The sequence below is a fragment of the Culex pipiens genome, chromosome 3 (assembly GCF_016801865.2).
Source record: "Culex pipiens pallens isolate TS chromosome 3, TS_CPP_V2, whole genome shotgun sequence".
In the NCBI taxonomy this organism is placed as follows: Eukaryota; Metazoa; Arthropoda; class Insecta; order Diptera; family Culicidae; genus Culex; species Culex pipiens.
The window spans coordinates 90,638,302-90,655,081 of NC_068939.1; the positions used below are offsets into that span (position 1 = coordinate 90,638,302).

Sequence of the window (16,780 nt, forward strand, 5' to 3'; positions counted from 1 at the left end):
TGATGGAGCTTGCTTTATTTGAGCTCTAAAACGCTTCCCAGCAGTGAATCTCGCAGATAATTAAACGAAACACGACGATGAGCTTCAGACTCCCCTCAACTCAACTCAACCAGAAATTAGTATCTTCCAGCCGGGTAAAAACTTTGTCCTTAGTTTTCCGACAAATGGCGACATCGGACGACAAGAAAGGATTATTCAATTTCTGCTCAGACCTCTTTCTCGTTTCTGGTACAGAACGTTCCATAGTACAGACTTCAGCTCAATCATTGTTAGGGTGGTACTACCTCCCCCTCAAGTTGGGCCCGAAAAGTAGATTGACGTGTGCCACAAGAGGGGTTGGTATCTTGGCGAAAATAACATCACAAAACCCCAAAGATAAGAAACGACGCTACAGGCGCAACTTTCTGCTGGTGACTGGTTTTGTCGTTGAGGTTAGGGTTCTCGGCTGGGTCCCAGGTTCTGTCAACATTTTGGCAGCCCATCAACCCCACCAGACGACAACCGGCAAGTGCGTATACGTCCTTTTTGCCAGAAAGGTTGAGGGATGGCGTTGTCGTTGCGAGCTGTAAAATTAAAAGGAAATTTTAATATCATCCATCCTCTCACACTCTTTCCAACCAACCAACCCTGAACAAACAGGCTTTTGAGGCTGAAACGTGTTTTCCACTCGAACGCATCCTAAATATAGCTGTTTATCATTAGCTTTGGAAGCTGCTTATCCAGCCAGTGCTTTTCCAGTGAATACTTTTAATTTGTACAAAAATACAAAAATACAACAATACAAAAATACAAAAAATACAAAAATACAAAAATACAAAAATACAAAAATACAAAAATACAAAAATACAAAAATACAAAAATACAAAAATACAAAAATACAAAAATACAAAAATACAAAAATACAAAAATACAAAAAAACAAAAATACAAAAATACAAAAATACAAAAATACAAAAATACAAAAATACAAAAATACAAAAATACAAAATACAAAAATACAAAAATACAAAAATACAAAAATACAAAAATACAAAAATACAAAAATACAAAAAATACAAAAATACAAAAATACAAAAATACAAAAATACAAAAATACAAAAATACAAAAATACAAAAATACAAAAATACAAAAATACAAAAATACAAAAATACAAAAATACAAAAATACAAAAATACAAAAATACAAAAATACAAAAATACAAAAATACAAAAATACAAAAATACAAAAATACAAAAATACAAAAATACAAAAATACAAAAATACAAAAATACAAAAATACAAAAATACAAAAATACAAAAATACAAAAATACAAAAATACAAAAATACAAAAATACAAAAATACAAAAATACAAAAATACAAAAATACAAAAATACAAAAATACAAAAAAACAAAAATACAAAAATACAAAAATACAAAAATACAAAAATACAAAAATACAAAAATACAAAAATACAAAAATACAAAAATACAAAAATACAAAAATACAAAAATACAAAAATACACAAATACAAAAAAAACAAAAATACAAAAATACAAAAATACAAAAATACAAAATTACACAAGAGTATTTTTTTTGTGAAGGTCTTATACAGCTTTTTCTCACGAAAACAGCATGGAAAAAAACAAAAGTGCTCGGATCGGGCTCAAATTTTTTCTGGGAGTTCCCTGGCCGAAATAACTAGACCCGTATTTTTTTGTTTGGCCACTAGGGTAACCTACGGCGTGTTAGGGTGGTCTGAAAAATGGCCATTTTCATCGATTTTCGCAAAAACCACTTTTTTCGAAAAATCATAACTCCTCGCCATTTCAACCGATTTCAATTGTCTTATAAGCAAATGAATGCCCGATCCGAGCACTTTTGTTTTTTTCCATGCTGTTTTCGTGGGGAATTGCTGTATACATATATATTAGGGTGGGTACGGATTTTGAAAAGTCCTCAGATCAAGTTCTGGTGTGGTTCCCCTTGTAGGGCATACCCATAGAGACTCTCACCCCAAATTTCAGCTCATTTGGTTGAAAACTGGCTTGTCTCAAGCGAGTTCAAGTTTACAAGGGAATTTACTATGGGAAATTTTGAATTTTCGTTCATTCGCTCCTACAGGCCTGGGGAAAACATGTAGAAACTTCTAGGATGGCCAGAAATGAGCGGAATCGTCTGGAGAACAACTTTCCCTAAGAGACCAGGTCGATTCGTTCAACCCCCATCGAGCTCAACGGCAATACATCTGGGGTTTTCGGAACCAACGGTTTTCCCCAGAATAGCAACAAATTTTCCTTAGCATGCTATGAATGCTTGATGAACACCGCGACGCCACATGTCAAACAGCTACCACGTGGACTAGCATCGCCTATAAAAAAATACTTTTTATTACTTTTTGAACTATAGAATTATCATTTATGGTGATCCTCATACTATTTCGCTGTATTCTAAACCTCCAAATAAGAAAAAAAAACCTTACTTAATCCACCTTCAGGTGGTTGGTGCCTTCCTCACTGACAAATAGTATATTAGGTTGTTTTTACCAAATTGTTTTTTACCAGAACAGCAATTTTTAATTCATTTTTTAACAACATTCCAATGTTTGTGGCAACTTCAACAGTTTTACAAAAAAAAGATGTTTTAAAAGTAAAAATCAGTTTTCAGTTTTTTTAAATATATTTTTTCATCAGAAAGAACTTTCTTTAACTTTCAGAAGTGTTATACCACACAATCACTTCTCTAGGTTCAAGAAACTTTTGAGTCGCCATGCTAAAGTGCCACCGAACGTTCAGCATCGATTGCATCTGCTCATTGAAACGAACGTCGTCTCCCCAACTTCCGGTTAATGGAACGCTGGAAGTGCACTAGCGTTACAGCCCGCAAGACAGACTCGAGTTTCAGCATCACCCAGCGTGACCTAATCATGCCTGCTCGAAGTGGTAGATCTGGAAAATATTAAATTGATTCCAGAATTTCTTCCACAAAGCTATTTTTAAACTTACGCAATGTAGAGTACGGTCAATTTAGCAGGGTTTGCTAACCGTAGAAATTGGTAATAGAGTTGAAAATACTTCGCGGTTGTCCAGAGGGTTCTCGGCACTACCGATCAAAACGATCCGTTGAGAAGTGGTTCGAAGTGCTCGACATGAACCGTTTTCGGAATGTGAGCCTTCCCAAGCTAAGTATTGACACGGCAAAGTGCCCTTCACGGACACCAGCTTGAGGGCCTCATTCTGCATCTGTAAAGTAAATCAGAATAGGGTTGAAGCTCTCGTTTCCTGTATCAAAATCATCGCCAAAACCTTACCTTATAAGTCACTGGTTCCCGCTGTTCCGTCGTTGACAATATATATGCTCTCCTAACTTTCTGGTCGGTTCACCAGTGACCAAAAGCAGACCCGACCGTAAACGAACTTTTCACAAAATTAAATAAACGGTACAGTAAAAACGTAAACAACAACATTGATGCGAAGAGCAGTACGTTTGACATTCGATAAGCTCTCGAACAGTAATGCCAGTTCTAGAGGAAAAAGATAAATACAGACATTTCTTATAGGACAAATTTAAATATCTTGAGTTTTTTTTGATTAGGTCCTATAAACATATGAAAGACAATAGTTTATTGGTCCTTTTCAAAAAAAACTCTGGATATAAAGAACTGCAACACAGATTTAATATGGCTAATTTTAATCATTTATCAATGTAGGCAAATATTTTAGATGAAATTATTTGTTTAATGGCCGACTTTGCATTTGAACGATTACAAAAATGTATTTGGATGCCGAAACTGAAAAGATACAGACTAACTGCAGACTTTCCCACAAGGTAAATACAGAGTTCTTATGAAGCAAAAGAGGCAACGCTTTTCTTGCACGGTGACCATTCACGAAAAGCGACATAGAACTAAAAGGTTATGTAATTATTTTTTAAACGATAATAACTTTAGTTAGGATTGCCGGATCATCAAAATTCTTGCGCCATTCGAAAGGAATTTTGAAACGCTTTCTTTTGATATATAACATCACAGATTTTCTTTCAAAAACCACCCTTTTTTGTACGATTTGAAATTTGTATGAAACCGTTTTTTTAGTATAACTTTTGAAGTACTTATCTAATTTGTATAGTTTTCAATAGCAACGTATGCGACGTCAAGACGGATCGATTAAAACCATTCCGGCCAAAATCGGTTGAGCCTGTGACAAGATATTCCAGTGACATTGATTTGGTACACATGTCTACATACAGCCAAACACACAGACATTTGCTCAGCTCGTGATTCTGAGCCGATATGTACAAATGAAGGTAGGTCTAGGAGGTCTAATTAAAAAGTTAATTTTTCGAGTGATTTTATAGCCTTTCCTCAGTAAGGTGAGGAAGGCAAAAACTGTTTGGGTGCAAATTGTACAATCACGTGGTAGCTGTTTGACATGTGGCGTCGCGGTGTTCATCAAGCATTCATAGCATGCTAAGGAAAATTTGTTGCTATTCTGGGGAAAACCGTTGGTTCCGAAAACCCCAGATGTATTGCCGTTGAGCTCGATGGGGGTTGAACGAATCGACCTGGTCTCTTAGGGAAAGTTGTTCTCCAGACGATTCCGCTCATTTCTGGCCATCCTAGAAGTTTCTACATGTTTTCCCCAGGCCTGTAGGAGCGAATGAACGAAAATTCAAAATTTCCCATAGTAAATCCCATGTAAACTTGAACTCGCTTGAGACAAGCCAGTTTTCAACCAAATGAGCTGAAATTTGGGGTGAGAGTCTCTATGGGTATGCCCTACAAGGGGAACCACACCAGAACTTGATCTGAGGACTTTTCAAAATCCGTACCCACCCTAATATATATATTGTCTTTCATAGCTCATAGGTCCTATTCAAAAAAAACTCTAGACTTGCAAGAGCGTTATTCTTTTTGCAGGTCTAATTTTGAAATCAATTATTTAGCAAATCTACGAAGTAACAGTAGAAAGCAGTCAGTAATACAAAATTAAACAATCCCTCTTCCAAATGACAACATTTTCCAGCCCCAAATCTCTGTAGCCTATCGACAATGTGTCGTCGTCATACGCCTGTACATCACTGCCAGATTTGCTGCTGCTGGTGCGTGGGACATAAACCTCACGGTCCGTCCCCAACAGCAGGCAGTCCTGGAGTAGACGGAAAACATTTTAAATATTCACGCTGGCATTTGCGTATCGCGTATCATCATCGTTTTAATGTTTGTTGCGTGCCAAATCCGCACTGGTGGGTGGTTAGGGGGGACAGGGTGTTTCCTCGAAGGAGAGCCACTTTAAAAGTGTATGAATTTCCCAAATGAAGCAACCAACAGCCGTCGTTGTCCTTTTCGATGGCCGCCGGCTGACCCACTCGGGGTGGCATGCAAACAATTCTATTCTGGCCTCTCGAGAGGCCCAACGAGACATAAATCCTTGAGAGGGACTTCGCTTTTTTGGGGAAATGGGGGGTGGGTCCCTCTTGAAATTCCCACCCTGAAGCCAAACTGGGGCCAAGTTAGCAAGACATGCTGTCTGTTGGGTTCAGTTGACACTGTTTAAAAAAAAAAGAAATGTTTTAAACAAATTTTATGAGATAAATATTTTTTTGGCATGTTGATCTTCTCTTTACTGTGACAAAGTACTTCATCAGTCGCTGGAACCAACATGACGCCACCAGCAGCAGCAGAGCAGAGTTCCGTCCCTTGTAAACCGTTAAAAACTAGAAACAACCCAGCGCGCTTTGGGATAAGCTTGCTTCATAGAGTGGATGATAATCAAATTACTCCCCGCAGCGCGCGCAATCGGGGTCACAACCAACATTCATGTCACAGGCCATAGAGTTCTTATTATGAATTTGGAATTGAGCCGGAGTTTGTATTCTTTGGCAAAAGAACGAACAACTAGCGCCAAATTGATTCAATGCATGACAAAATTGCTGCAAATTAATCACAAAGAAGCTTTTTCAGATAAAAAAAAAGTTCAAACAGCGTCTCAAAACTGAATCGTCAACCCTAAATTATGCTTATTTTGTTCAATTTCAAAACTGGAGCATAACCTACAATTTATTCCCCTACTCCCGTTTCGACCGAACGTGCTTCCCAATTCTGATGAGCCGCCTTGCGCCTTCCGTTGATCGTCCTTCCAAAACTTTCAACCTTACGACCATAGTCAGGTCACCTGACTTTAAACGAGATATATCAAATGATGGCCCTTTAATCTCGTTTGTGAGGTGGTTCCGTGCTCATCCAAAGTGACGTGGTTTGTGGACACTTTCCGCCAAGAGTTACGCCACTGACGAGCAGAACTGTGAACTTAAGGGTAAAAAAAAACGTCCGTTTGGACGTGCCTGTGGTTCATCCAATTGTGAGTTTTTGGGGGCAAGAGTTGTTTAGAAGTTCGAATGCATTTAAGAGAAATGGAATTGATCAAGTTTTACAAAAATGGGAGCAATATTTAGATTTCTTGGAAATCCTGGAATCCTGGATTTATTGAACTATTTCAATCCTCATTGTTGAGCAATTCTCTGAGATTTCGGTCATTCGATTTTTTTTTTTTTTAATCTGACTGGAACTTTTTTGGTGCCTTCGGTATGCCCAAAGAAGCCATTTTGCATCATTAGTTTGTCCATATGATTTTTCATAGAAATTTGGTAGCTGCCCATACAAAAATGACACATTAAAATTAAAAAAATCTTTATCATTTGAAGAAATTTTTGATCGATTTGGTGTCTTCGGCAAAGTTATAGGTATCTAAGGACTACACTGAAAAAAACAAATTATACACGGTAAAAAATGGTGATTTTTAATTCAACTTTTTGTCACAAGAACTTGATTTGCAAAAAAAAACACTAGTTTTTTTTTATTTATTAATATGTTTGAGCGGACTTGATGCCAACTGTTCAGAAATTTCCATAATGGGCAAAAAATCTTTGACCGAGTTATGAAATTCAAATCAATACTGATTTAAAAAAATATCGAAACATTGGTCGCAGAAATTGTTCAACTTCATTTTTCGATGTAAAATCGAATTTTCAATCAAAAAGTACCTAAGTGAAATTTTGATAAAGTGTACCGTTTAAAAGTTATAGCCATTTATAGGTAACTTTATTGAAAATAGTCGCAGTTATTCGTTTTTCGAAATTAGTGCCATTTTGCTCACTCCTAAAACAATATTTTTGAAAAGCTGAGAAAATTCTCTATATTTTTCTTTTTTTAACGACGACCCTTAGTTGCTGAGATTTTGCCATGCAAAAGTTAAAAGCAGGAAAATTTATGTTTTCTTAGTCTAACCCAAGCAACCCACCATTTTCTAATGTCGATACCTATCTCAGCAACTAATGGTCCAATTTTCAAAGTTAGAATATGGGTCATTCCAGGTCAACTGAGTACACTTTTGGACTCGACCTTCACCGATTTGGACCTGTCCTATAAATTCAAATCCGAAATAAGTTTCTCACATATAAAAACTGAACTATACGGGATTCATCCCTTTTTGTTGAACAGTACACCATGAACTTCCGAGTGCTGCGCAAAATCAAACTTTTTTAAGTAAAATCGCTGTATCTCGCCAAAAGTTCATTTTAGTTTAAGGTCTACATTGATCATCATGTAAAATTGTCCGGGGAACACGATGGTGATACAATAAAACAAATAAAAATATAAGGAATTGGTCAAAACTAAATTTTAGTATGAATACAAAGAGACGAGTTGTTCCTTTTAATTCCGCTATATTTTTTAATATCTTGACAGATACGTATTTCGTCTACTACTTGCAGACTTCATCAGTGTTCTGTTCTCGACGAATTTTATTACTTAAAACGTTAAAATATAATATAAGTGGGCATTTAAGGGTTAAAATTTTATTTTTATTGAATTCCTTGGACAACCCGAACAGACGAAAAACGAAACTATTGGCACTACGCCCCCCGGGGCATGGCCTTCCTCTAACGTGGGATTTCTGCTCCAGCGCCTCTGACGAGACAGGAGAAACCGGGACCGACGTTTTACTTCACCATCCGATAGAAGCTCAGTGGATAAGGCGGGAATCGAACCCGCGTCTCATAGCATCATCGGGATCGGCAGCCGAAGCCGCTACCCCTGCGCCACGAGACCCACAACCCGAACAGACGGTAATAACTAAATTCTTGCCATTTCTAATCTAATCTAATCTAATCTAGTCTAATCGAACACAAGCGCAGCCAGTCCGAAGAAAGCATCCGGGAAGAACTTATGGTTAGATTACGTGCATAAGAGTTGAATAACAGTTTATGTTATCATAACAAAATTTGTTATTGGTCTGATATTGGTTGAAAGCCAAAACAACTTTGGAATAACATTTTTTGTTATGGAAGGATACCACCACCTGTTATTGGGATGATCGGATTAGTTGTTAAAATAACAAAAAATAATAACAAAGATTTGTTCGAAGAATAACTTTAAATGTAATCAGTCTGTTATTACAATAACAATCAAATAACAAAAAAATCATAACGGCGAATAACAAAACTTGTTATAAATAACATAAAATGTTATTGGCCTAGTATTTTCCAATATCAAAAAATGTTATTCCCGCGTTATTTCCGTCTGCTCGGGAATTATCTATGAAATGCAACCTGTAGAAAGTCTTTTGCTTATTTAGTTGCAAATTTATGATTAAAAGAAAAAACAGTTTTTTAGAAAATCGTCAAAAAAGAGGGCGGTGTCAAAAATAGAGAGTGGTCCAATCAGCACCAAACTTGGGATTTCTGTTAACTATCGATAGATGAATGTCCCCTTCATGTTTGGTCCAAATCGGTGGAGGTCGAGTCCAAAAGTGTTCTCAGTTGACCTGGAATAACCCATATAGCTTAATCATTCGGGAAATTTTCCGATCTTTTCGAAAACAATATTTTTTTTTTGAATCAAGACTATATGGACAAACTAATGATGCAAGATGGCTTCTTCGGGCATACCAAAGGCACCAAAAAAGTTTCAGCCGTATTAAAAAATACAAAAAATTAAAAAAAAACCCGGTTCAGTAGAGAATTGCTCTGTTGCGAAGGATCTCTAATGTTCTTATATATTGTCAATTAATGGACAATTAAAAAAACTAACCTAATTCATCTATGTGTTAAGTGCTTTCCTCTTTCTCAATCCGAAAAGATCACAAAAAAGATTTTGAAATATTTTCATCACAATTATTGACTAAATTCCTGTCGAATGCAATCAGAAGCGACCTGATTTGTTGAAACATTTCTGATAAATAGGTTGTGGAAGTTGGGGTCTCAAACAGGTAGGAGCAAGTTTCCGGTTACCAAATCAGGTTAGTTTCGTAAAGAACTTTCATTTGACATCAAGAGAACGAGATTTAATACTAAACTGGATTTTTGACGATGTTTTAAATCTTGTGCTCAAATAGGAACCCAATACCTTATTTGTGACTCTCATTTTTATCATTACATTATTAAGTTAATTAAATGAGCTTAAACGTACCAAAAATAATTATTAACTACAAACAAAAATCCTCTTTATTTCCTCTCCTTAGCCCACAGATAACTTAACCATAATTCTTTGACAATACCATGGTGATTCCAAATGTGCTGTGTCTAATTTATTTGACAAGCGGCTAGAACCATTTCGAGGTTTGCGAGGGGCGTGGAGGCTGGTTTGTCTGTGATATTTATGGACACTGACAGCGAACACGATTCAGTCGGGCATGAAAAGGACTTCCTTCCATGAATATCACCGCGCCGTCGTCGTCGTCGTTACACAATGCGGGAGAAGTTTATTGATGCTACTTTGGGTGACAAGAACAATCGTACTAGTACTAGTTAACCTGCGAGGTCATTTAGCAACTTACTAGGAATATTTGAAAATTAATGTATGAGCTCATGCTTTGCTTTGGAAGCTAGCTGCATGTTGTGATCCAAAACCTAATTCTAAAGGATTTGCTAAATTCATTTCCAATTTCCACGGTTATCTAATATTAAACTCTATCCCCCACTTGATACGAGATTGACCTAGATCTTCATTATCGAACATCCATTAATATTCCTGTTTTCATTCGATCCGTCATTTTGAACATCCTCCTCCACCCTGCTATCCATCTGGTCCCAATGTTCGTCACTGTACCCAAAAACCAACCGACGATGAATGGCTAAAAATCAAAATAAATCGCCCGATCCATAAATATGTACACATCAATCAACCTGTTGTTATCCTATGCCCGTGTGCTTTTCCAATAAAGAAAAAACTGGAAGTGGGGAAGCTTTCATGTTTTTGGCCCCAAAATGATGACGGCATTGACGATTAGCATTTCTCGTCAGTTTGGTTGCATCCTCTCTGATTGCTGACGTCATTGATATTTGAAAATGTTTTTTTAAACATTATTGCGCCTTTCAGCAATTTCTAGAGTTTTGTGTCAATCGTGCATGGCCTAGATTTTTTCATCACACTGATTAGCAGGCCTGAGAACTGTCAACTTTGCGCACTTTGCACCTTGCTAGAGTGCTACGGGAAAATTTTGATCACAGTGACTTTTGTTCACACTCACGGTGGAGAATTTTTTAACTGTTAGGTAAACAGCGCATTTTGTTTAGCTCTGATTGATGCACCAGGAACCTGCTACAAAAAAGACATTCGCGACAAATCGGAGTTGGAGCTTCTAATCGAATTTTGAGTGTTTTAACCGATCTTGTTGATGTTGGTTTTGTTTTCCCAGATAAGAAGTGAAAGTTCAACAAAATGTTAAAGCATTATGTTTTCAGGTGCCAATTGGGATATGGCAAAACCTCGATTATTTTTACTCATTTGGCAACTCTAAAAGCCTTGCCCAGATTTACATTGATAGGGCACAAAAAGTGGGCACTAAATGCAATTCTTGATTTGAAAGAAGCCAGGGGCGTTGACCTGCAGTTCTTGATGATCAAATAAGGTGGGAGAATGCACCAAATCCTAATTCTGTTGATTATTTGAAGGAAATATGCTGGGACATCTCCTGTGATCAAAATTTGATTTTACGTAACTTTTCCCATACAATCTGCATACGCTCCGGAATCGGTCCCAGAGAGGCCAAAGTGGCAATTTTGCAGCATATGTATAAACCTTCCTTGGACTTATACGAACTCAACGCAACAAAGAGCACCTCGATCCGAGGTTCCGTGTTGAATTGATTCGCGTTCGAACAAAACCGTCGAAATTTTTTATATATATATATATATAGATACTATATTCCGATGACTTCTCCAAAAAGACAACATCATGGCATCTGGACATGGCTTGGTTCTTTTTTATAACGACTACGAACGTGATAGTTCCCGACAATAGTTTACAAAAGGCAGCTCCACATGATTTTTTCCACTTTTTTACGAATGTCGAACCTTCAGGACCTCAATTTCACGATTTTCTCTGAGAGTTTCAAATACTAAAAAGTAAATTATTATTGAATTATGGAAACAATTATAGATTGCGGTCAAACTACCTTAACAGATTCCATCAGGGCCAGAATCAATCAGCCGTAAACACTCACATTCGGATTTGAAAAATAAAACTGATGTCAACATAAACAACTTCCTATGGCAACCAAAATAGCAACGCCACGAGTGTGAGGAAAAACCACTGTGATAAAAAGATACTGTGATGAAAATAATTGCGCAAGACTCTAGAGAAGTGCAAAATGCGCAATATCATTTCTGGTTTTATTTGCATACACAAAACTAAAACAATATACCAACAAAAACACTGCTACAGAAAAATACAGTCCCAACATCCGGAATTCTCTGCCACAGTTTCAACGCAATCATCGCATCGCTTACGCCAACCATTACGCCGGAAATTGCTTCCGAGAAATCTTTTAATTACTTATTTTCTTCTCTCACTTTCCTTTCATTTTTTCCAGGAACGCTACAAGACCGACATGAGTGTCGCAATCCAGCTGCTGCAGTGCAAACCGGACAGCTTCGTTTCGCCAAAGCTTTCGTCGGTAAGTTTGTCTCTTTTTTTTGCTCTAGACGGGAAAAATGGAGCTTTTAAAACATGCAAGACCATGAACCGGCCAAGTGTTGCTGCCACGGAACATCTACATTTGGAAATTCTTTAGAAGAAATGTTATTCGACGGTGCGTGTTGAATGACAGTTTAATTTTGAATTCCTTTTTTTATTATTTGATCGTTTTGATTATTTGGTAGAAACAAAATGCAAAATGCAAGGATTTTTTTCAAACATTAAAAAAGGTTAAGAAGAAAACCCCTTATTGTCAAGAACGGATGTTTGACAGTTGCTTTGGAGAATTTGAACGGTTCGCGTCGCGGTAAACAAGCCGGATTTTCGTTGCCGTTTCCGTCTTTGTTTCCCCCCCCGATTGTGTGTGTATTTCGTCCCGGGTGATTTCGGGATGTTTGACAGTTGCTTTGGAGAATTTGAACGGTTCGCGTCGCGGTCAACAAGCCGGATTTTCGTTGCCGTTTCCGTCTTTGTTTCCCCCCCCCCCGATTGTGTGTGTATTTCGACCCGGGTGATTTCGGGATGTTTGACAGTTGCTTTGGAGAATTTGAACGGTTCGCGTCGCGGTCAGCAAGCCGAATTTTCGTTGCCGTTTCCGTCTTTGTTTCCCCCCCGATTGTGTGTGTATTTCGACCCGGGTGATTTCGGGATGTTTGACAGTTGCTTTGGAGAATTTGAACGGTTCGCGTCGCGGTAAACAAGCCGGATTTTCGTTGCCGTTTCCGTCTTTGTTTCCCCCCCGATTGTGTGTGTATTTCGACCCGGGTGATTTCGGGATGTTTGACAGTTGCTTTGGAGAATTTGAACGGTTCGCGTCGCGGTAAACAAGCCGGATTTTCGTTGCCGTTTCCGTCTCTGTTTCCCCCCCCCCCCGATTGTGTGTGTATTTCGACCCGGGTGATTTCGGGATGTTTGACAGTTGCTTTGGAGAATTTGAACGGTTCGCGTCGCGGTCAGCAAGCCGAATTTTCGTTGCCGTTTCCGTCTTTTTTCCCCCCGATTGTGTTTGTTTTTCGGTCCGAGCGGTTTCGCGTTTTCGCATTTTATTTGGTTTTATCTTTCCACAGCCGGCTGTCTAAGATTGAACCATTTATGCTAAACTAAACACCAAATAACCGGGAATAATCTCATCCGCATCCTTCGACTGTTTGCCTTGAGAATGCATAATACATCACATCATTAAACAAAATTTATTGATTATTGGGTCGCATCATCATCCTTTATGATGAATCCTGGCCATTAACCTTACCCATTAACAAAATCCCAAGTAGAAGTAGTTTTCCGGCACACGTGGGGGTGTGGATATCGTATAGAACCCACCCTTTGTAGCAACCTGTGCTAACTAACATTCCCGTCCCAATCCCCCCGAGATCTACAAACTGACATGGCGGGCGCCGTTGGTGGCCAATGACTGTAACCTATTTGCTTCAGATCTAGTTTTAATGATCTTGATGTTTTATCTTTTCAACGCATTCATACATGCTGTTGATAAGGGAAACACCATTAGATCGTTTAAGCGTATGGTCAGTTGTATTGATAGGATATTACGGTCCTGTTCAGCAACGGAGAAGGACAACCATGGGTGGTCTCTCATGCTCATGCTCATGCTCAAAACCCCTTATTGTCAAGAACATTGGTTATGTCAATAACATGTGGAAATTTTGAGAGACAATGATGGTATTGAACAAAGAGCCTAAAATAATCCTAAATCAAAAATATATCACAATATATATGTAAGAAAATTCTACAAACAAAGAAAGATTAGAATTTTCATAATTGCAATCTAAATAGACGATGACGAGCGAGAATTTTCAGGAATTTTATGATTTTGGTCACTATTGTCTCACTAGAAATTTTGCCGAGGTTCTTAGAATTTGAAATTTAACAAAAAATGTGATGTGTTTTTTACATATTAATGAAATAAGATTTATGTTGATCTAATTTGATAAAACATATTTAAAAACTATTAAGTATTTTAATTATTATGTTTTGCTTTTCAATTTTTTTTTCGTTAGAGGCTAATTATGATGTCCAATAATTCAAAAAGGGCATTTGATTAATTAAGCTTGACATGTGTTTATCGATCGAACCTGACTTACAAACTGAGTTATAATTAAAAGGGGATTTTCGACTAAAATTTTAAGCATTTCAAAGCAAATTATATTTGAAACTAAAATTTAAAAAGAAAATAAAGGTTATAAAAAGTCTGTTTGCATCTGATAACCTTGAAAAATAACAATGAACATGTTTAGTTTGATTTATAAATATAAAGCAAACATTATTTAACAATATATTTCGATATATAATCGGCAATATCCGACAAAAATAACTCATTTAATTTAATTTAAAAAAAAAAATCTGGAAATTTTCCCCAGACTTAGAAAGCATCTAATAAACACCTAAATTCCAAAGCTTGCAAAATTGGAAATTTCCATACAAATTTCGCCTTTTTTTAGCTTGGGAGTTAGGGTGTAAACCTATTTTTTTATTATTTTGTATATTTTTAATTAATAATTGTCACAATGTATAGTGTTTTTGAAAAAAATACTGAAACAAAATTAATATGGATCCCACCAGACGCAAAATATCTTCTACTTTTTTGCTGTATTACAATTTTTAGTGTATAATATTAAAATGTTCACTAAACATCGTATACAGCCCAGACTCGATTTTGGCCTTGGAAAAAATCGCTTCGGATCATCGAATCACAGAAAAAAATAATTTGTTGTCTTCTTTTGATTTTCTAGATTAAGTATGATCCCTACTTAGCTACTCTAAAGTGATTTAGAATTTTCAATTCCAAGATAGCGGGTGATGAAATATTAAAAAAATGCATTAAGTATTTAACAGGCAAACAGCTATTTTAATTTGACTAAAATAGGGTCGCAGATTTCGAATTAGATGTTAAATGCAAAAACATAAAAAAAATGATTTTTAATGTGATTCGATTATCTAAAATTCAATACAAACTTTGAATAATCGAACTTTGGATAATCGAGGCATCGTATAATCGAGTCTAAACTGTAATAACAAAAATCTTATTTAATAAATTTGCAGTGTGTGAATCTATCTACGCCACAGATTAGGATAACCATTTTTAGTGAAAAATTCTCCTTCTTTTCGACATAACACCATATATATATATATATATATATATATATATATATATATATATATATATATATATATATATATATATATATATATATATATATATATATATATATATATATATATATATATATATATATATATATATATATATATATATATATATATATATATATATATATATATATATATATATATATATATATATGTAAAAAAAGTATTTACACCCCTTGGGCACTATGCATATTTTGTGATGAAACATGTAAATAATTTAATGTTGACATAAACCTAGTACAACGTTTTGTTCAGAAACTCATGCCGAACATTTTGCTACAAAAAGCTCATGAAAAGATGTTTTCTATAAAAAGTTCTATAACAAATACTATTACTAAAATCAAAAAAGGTGCAAAAAAAGTTTGTACACCTTTCAAAAAATTAACATAAATAAAGTTATTTGTTGACAAATCACCATAAATCCAGTCTCCCAACTCCAAATAGGCATCCTTGACTATTTAAAAAAATAATTTGTATTGAATATAAAGTTTACTTATTACTTAGTATAAAAGTTTATATAACTCTGGAAATTCTATTTAATGAATTTTGCAAACTTTCAATTTAACTAAATGTTAATATATTGTGTGTGTGTGTGTGTGTGTGTGTGTGTGTGTGCGTGTGTGTGTGTGTGTGTGTGTGTGTGTGTGTGTGTGTGTGTGTGTGTGCAACCAATCAAACGGGACCACGCGGTCGCTTCTTACAAATTGAGTTGTTTCCATGTATTTAAGTTAGTTTACATTCTATACATGCAAATAACTCGCATAGGCATTTGGATGGTGTTAGCTCTGCCGAGCTTCGGTGACCCATTTCTACGCAGGCTAGCCGTGCGCGAGGTACCTCAGCTTGAATCGACAAGCCCCGCCCTAAAGAACGTTTGCATCAATCGGATTCAAACGTTATTTAGAACTTCCGAGCCCTTGTCAAGTGGACAAAGACCCAGCACGTATATAGTTTTAGTGGTAACAGTGTTCTTAATTCCAGTCGTAGCTCACCAAGCCGTTATGGCTTAGTGTTTTGTATTTTTGCTTAACAATCCAAAGGACGGGGAATCGAACCCCGACTCGAGCAACTTCGATTTTTCGTTCATATTCAAAGCTTCAATTTATATTTCCTAAAACTTTCTCGTTGGGAGCAGATGGGAATCGAACCCAGGACCATTCGCTTAAAATGCGAACAACGTAACCATTCAGCTACGGCCGCTCCTTTATAGTAATGATTTGGCGTGGTTGTCTTGAATGATGTGTGTGTATGTCAGAATATATGAAAGAATTATTGTCTCATAAAAAGAACGAGCTCACCAGTTAGCTTCTCTACAAACGTCTTCGGGAGGCTTGTAACAACAGCGGACACCAGATTTGCTATGGAAAGCACGAGGCGAAATATGCCGGTTACCGCTTGGGCTGCTTCCACTTGCCTCCGTCGTCCTCCTTTTCCATTTCTAAGGGAACTTGCCACGTGAAACGGTGCCGGCGCAGTAATCCGTGCCCCACGGCTCCGATTCTCTTTCGCTTGCGAGATTTCCACCTTGACGGGGACCGTTCACGCTGTGACCGAGGACCGCCTCGCTCTCTGCGCTCGCCACCTTCCCAATTCGGGCCAGTTCCCGCATGCTTCCGGTTGTTGCCTATTTCCCTGTCGAACCCATCACCACCCTGCTCTTCC

The 16,780-nt window shown here is 36.8% G+C and overlaps 1 protein-coding gene and 1 long non-coding RNA gene across 5 annotated transcripts in view; one reads left to right on the top strand and one right to left on the bottom strand.

Annotated features, from left to right (window-relative positions):
- The window catches only part of LOC120425129 (tight junction-associated protein 1), an 80,620-nt gene that overhangs the window by 25,794 nt on the left and 38,046 nt on the right, over positions 1 to 16,780 (top strand). For all 4 annotated transcript variants that reach the window (XM_039589553.2, XM_039589556.2, XM_039589554.2 and 1 more), the window contains exon 3: positions 11,850 to 11,933. In XM_039589553.2, the coding sequence (XP_039445487.1) occupies positions 11,850 to 11,933 (84 nt within the window). The remainder of the gene's footprint in view (positions 1 to 11,849; positions 11,934 to 16,780) is intronic.
- LOC120425131 (uncharacterized) lies at positions 2,691 to 3,543 on the bottom strand. Its single transcript, XR_005606476.2, has 3 exons — positions 3,290 to 3,543; positions 2,985 to 3,221; positions 2,691 to 2,927 (listed from the first exon to the last, which is right to left on the bottom strand). It is a non-coding gene; the product is annotated as an uncharacterized LOC120425131 (long non-coding RNA).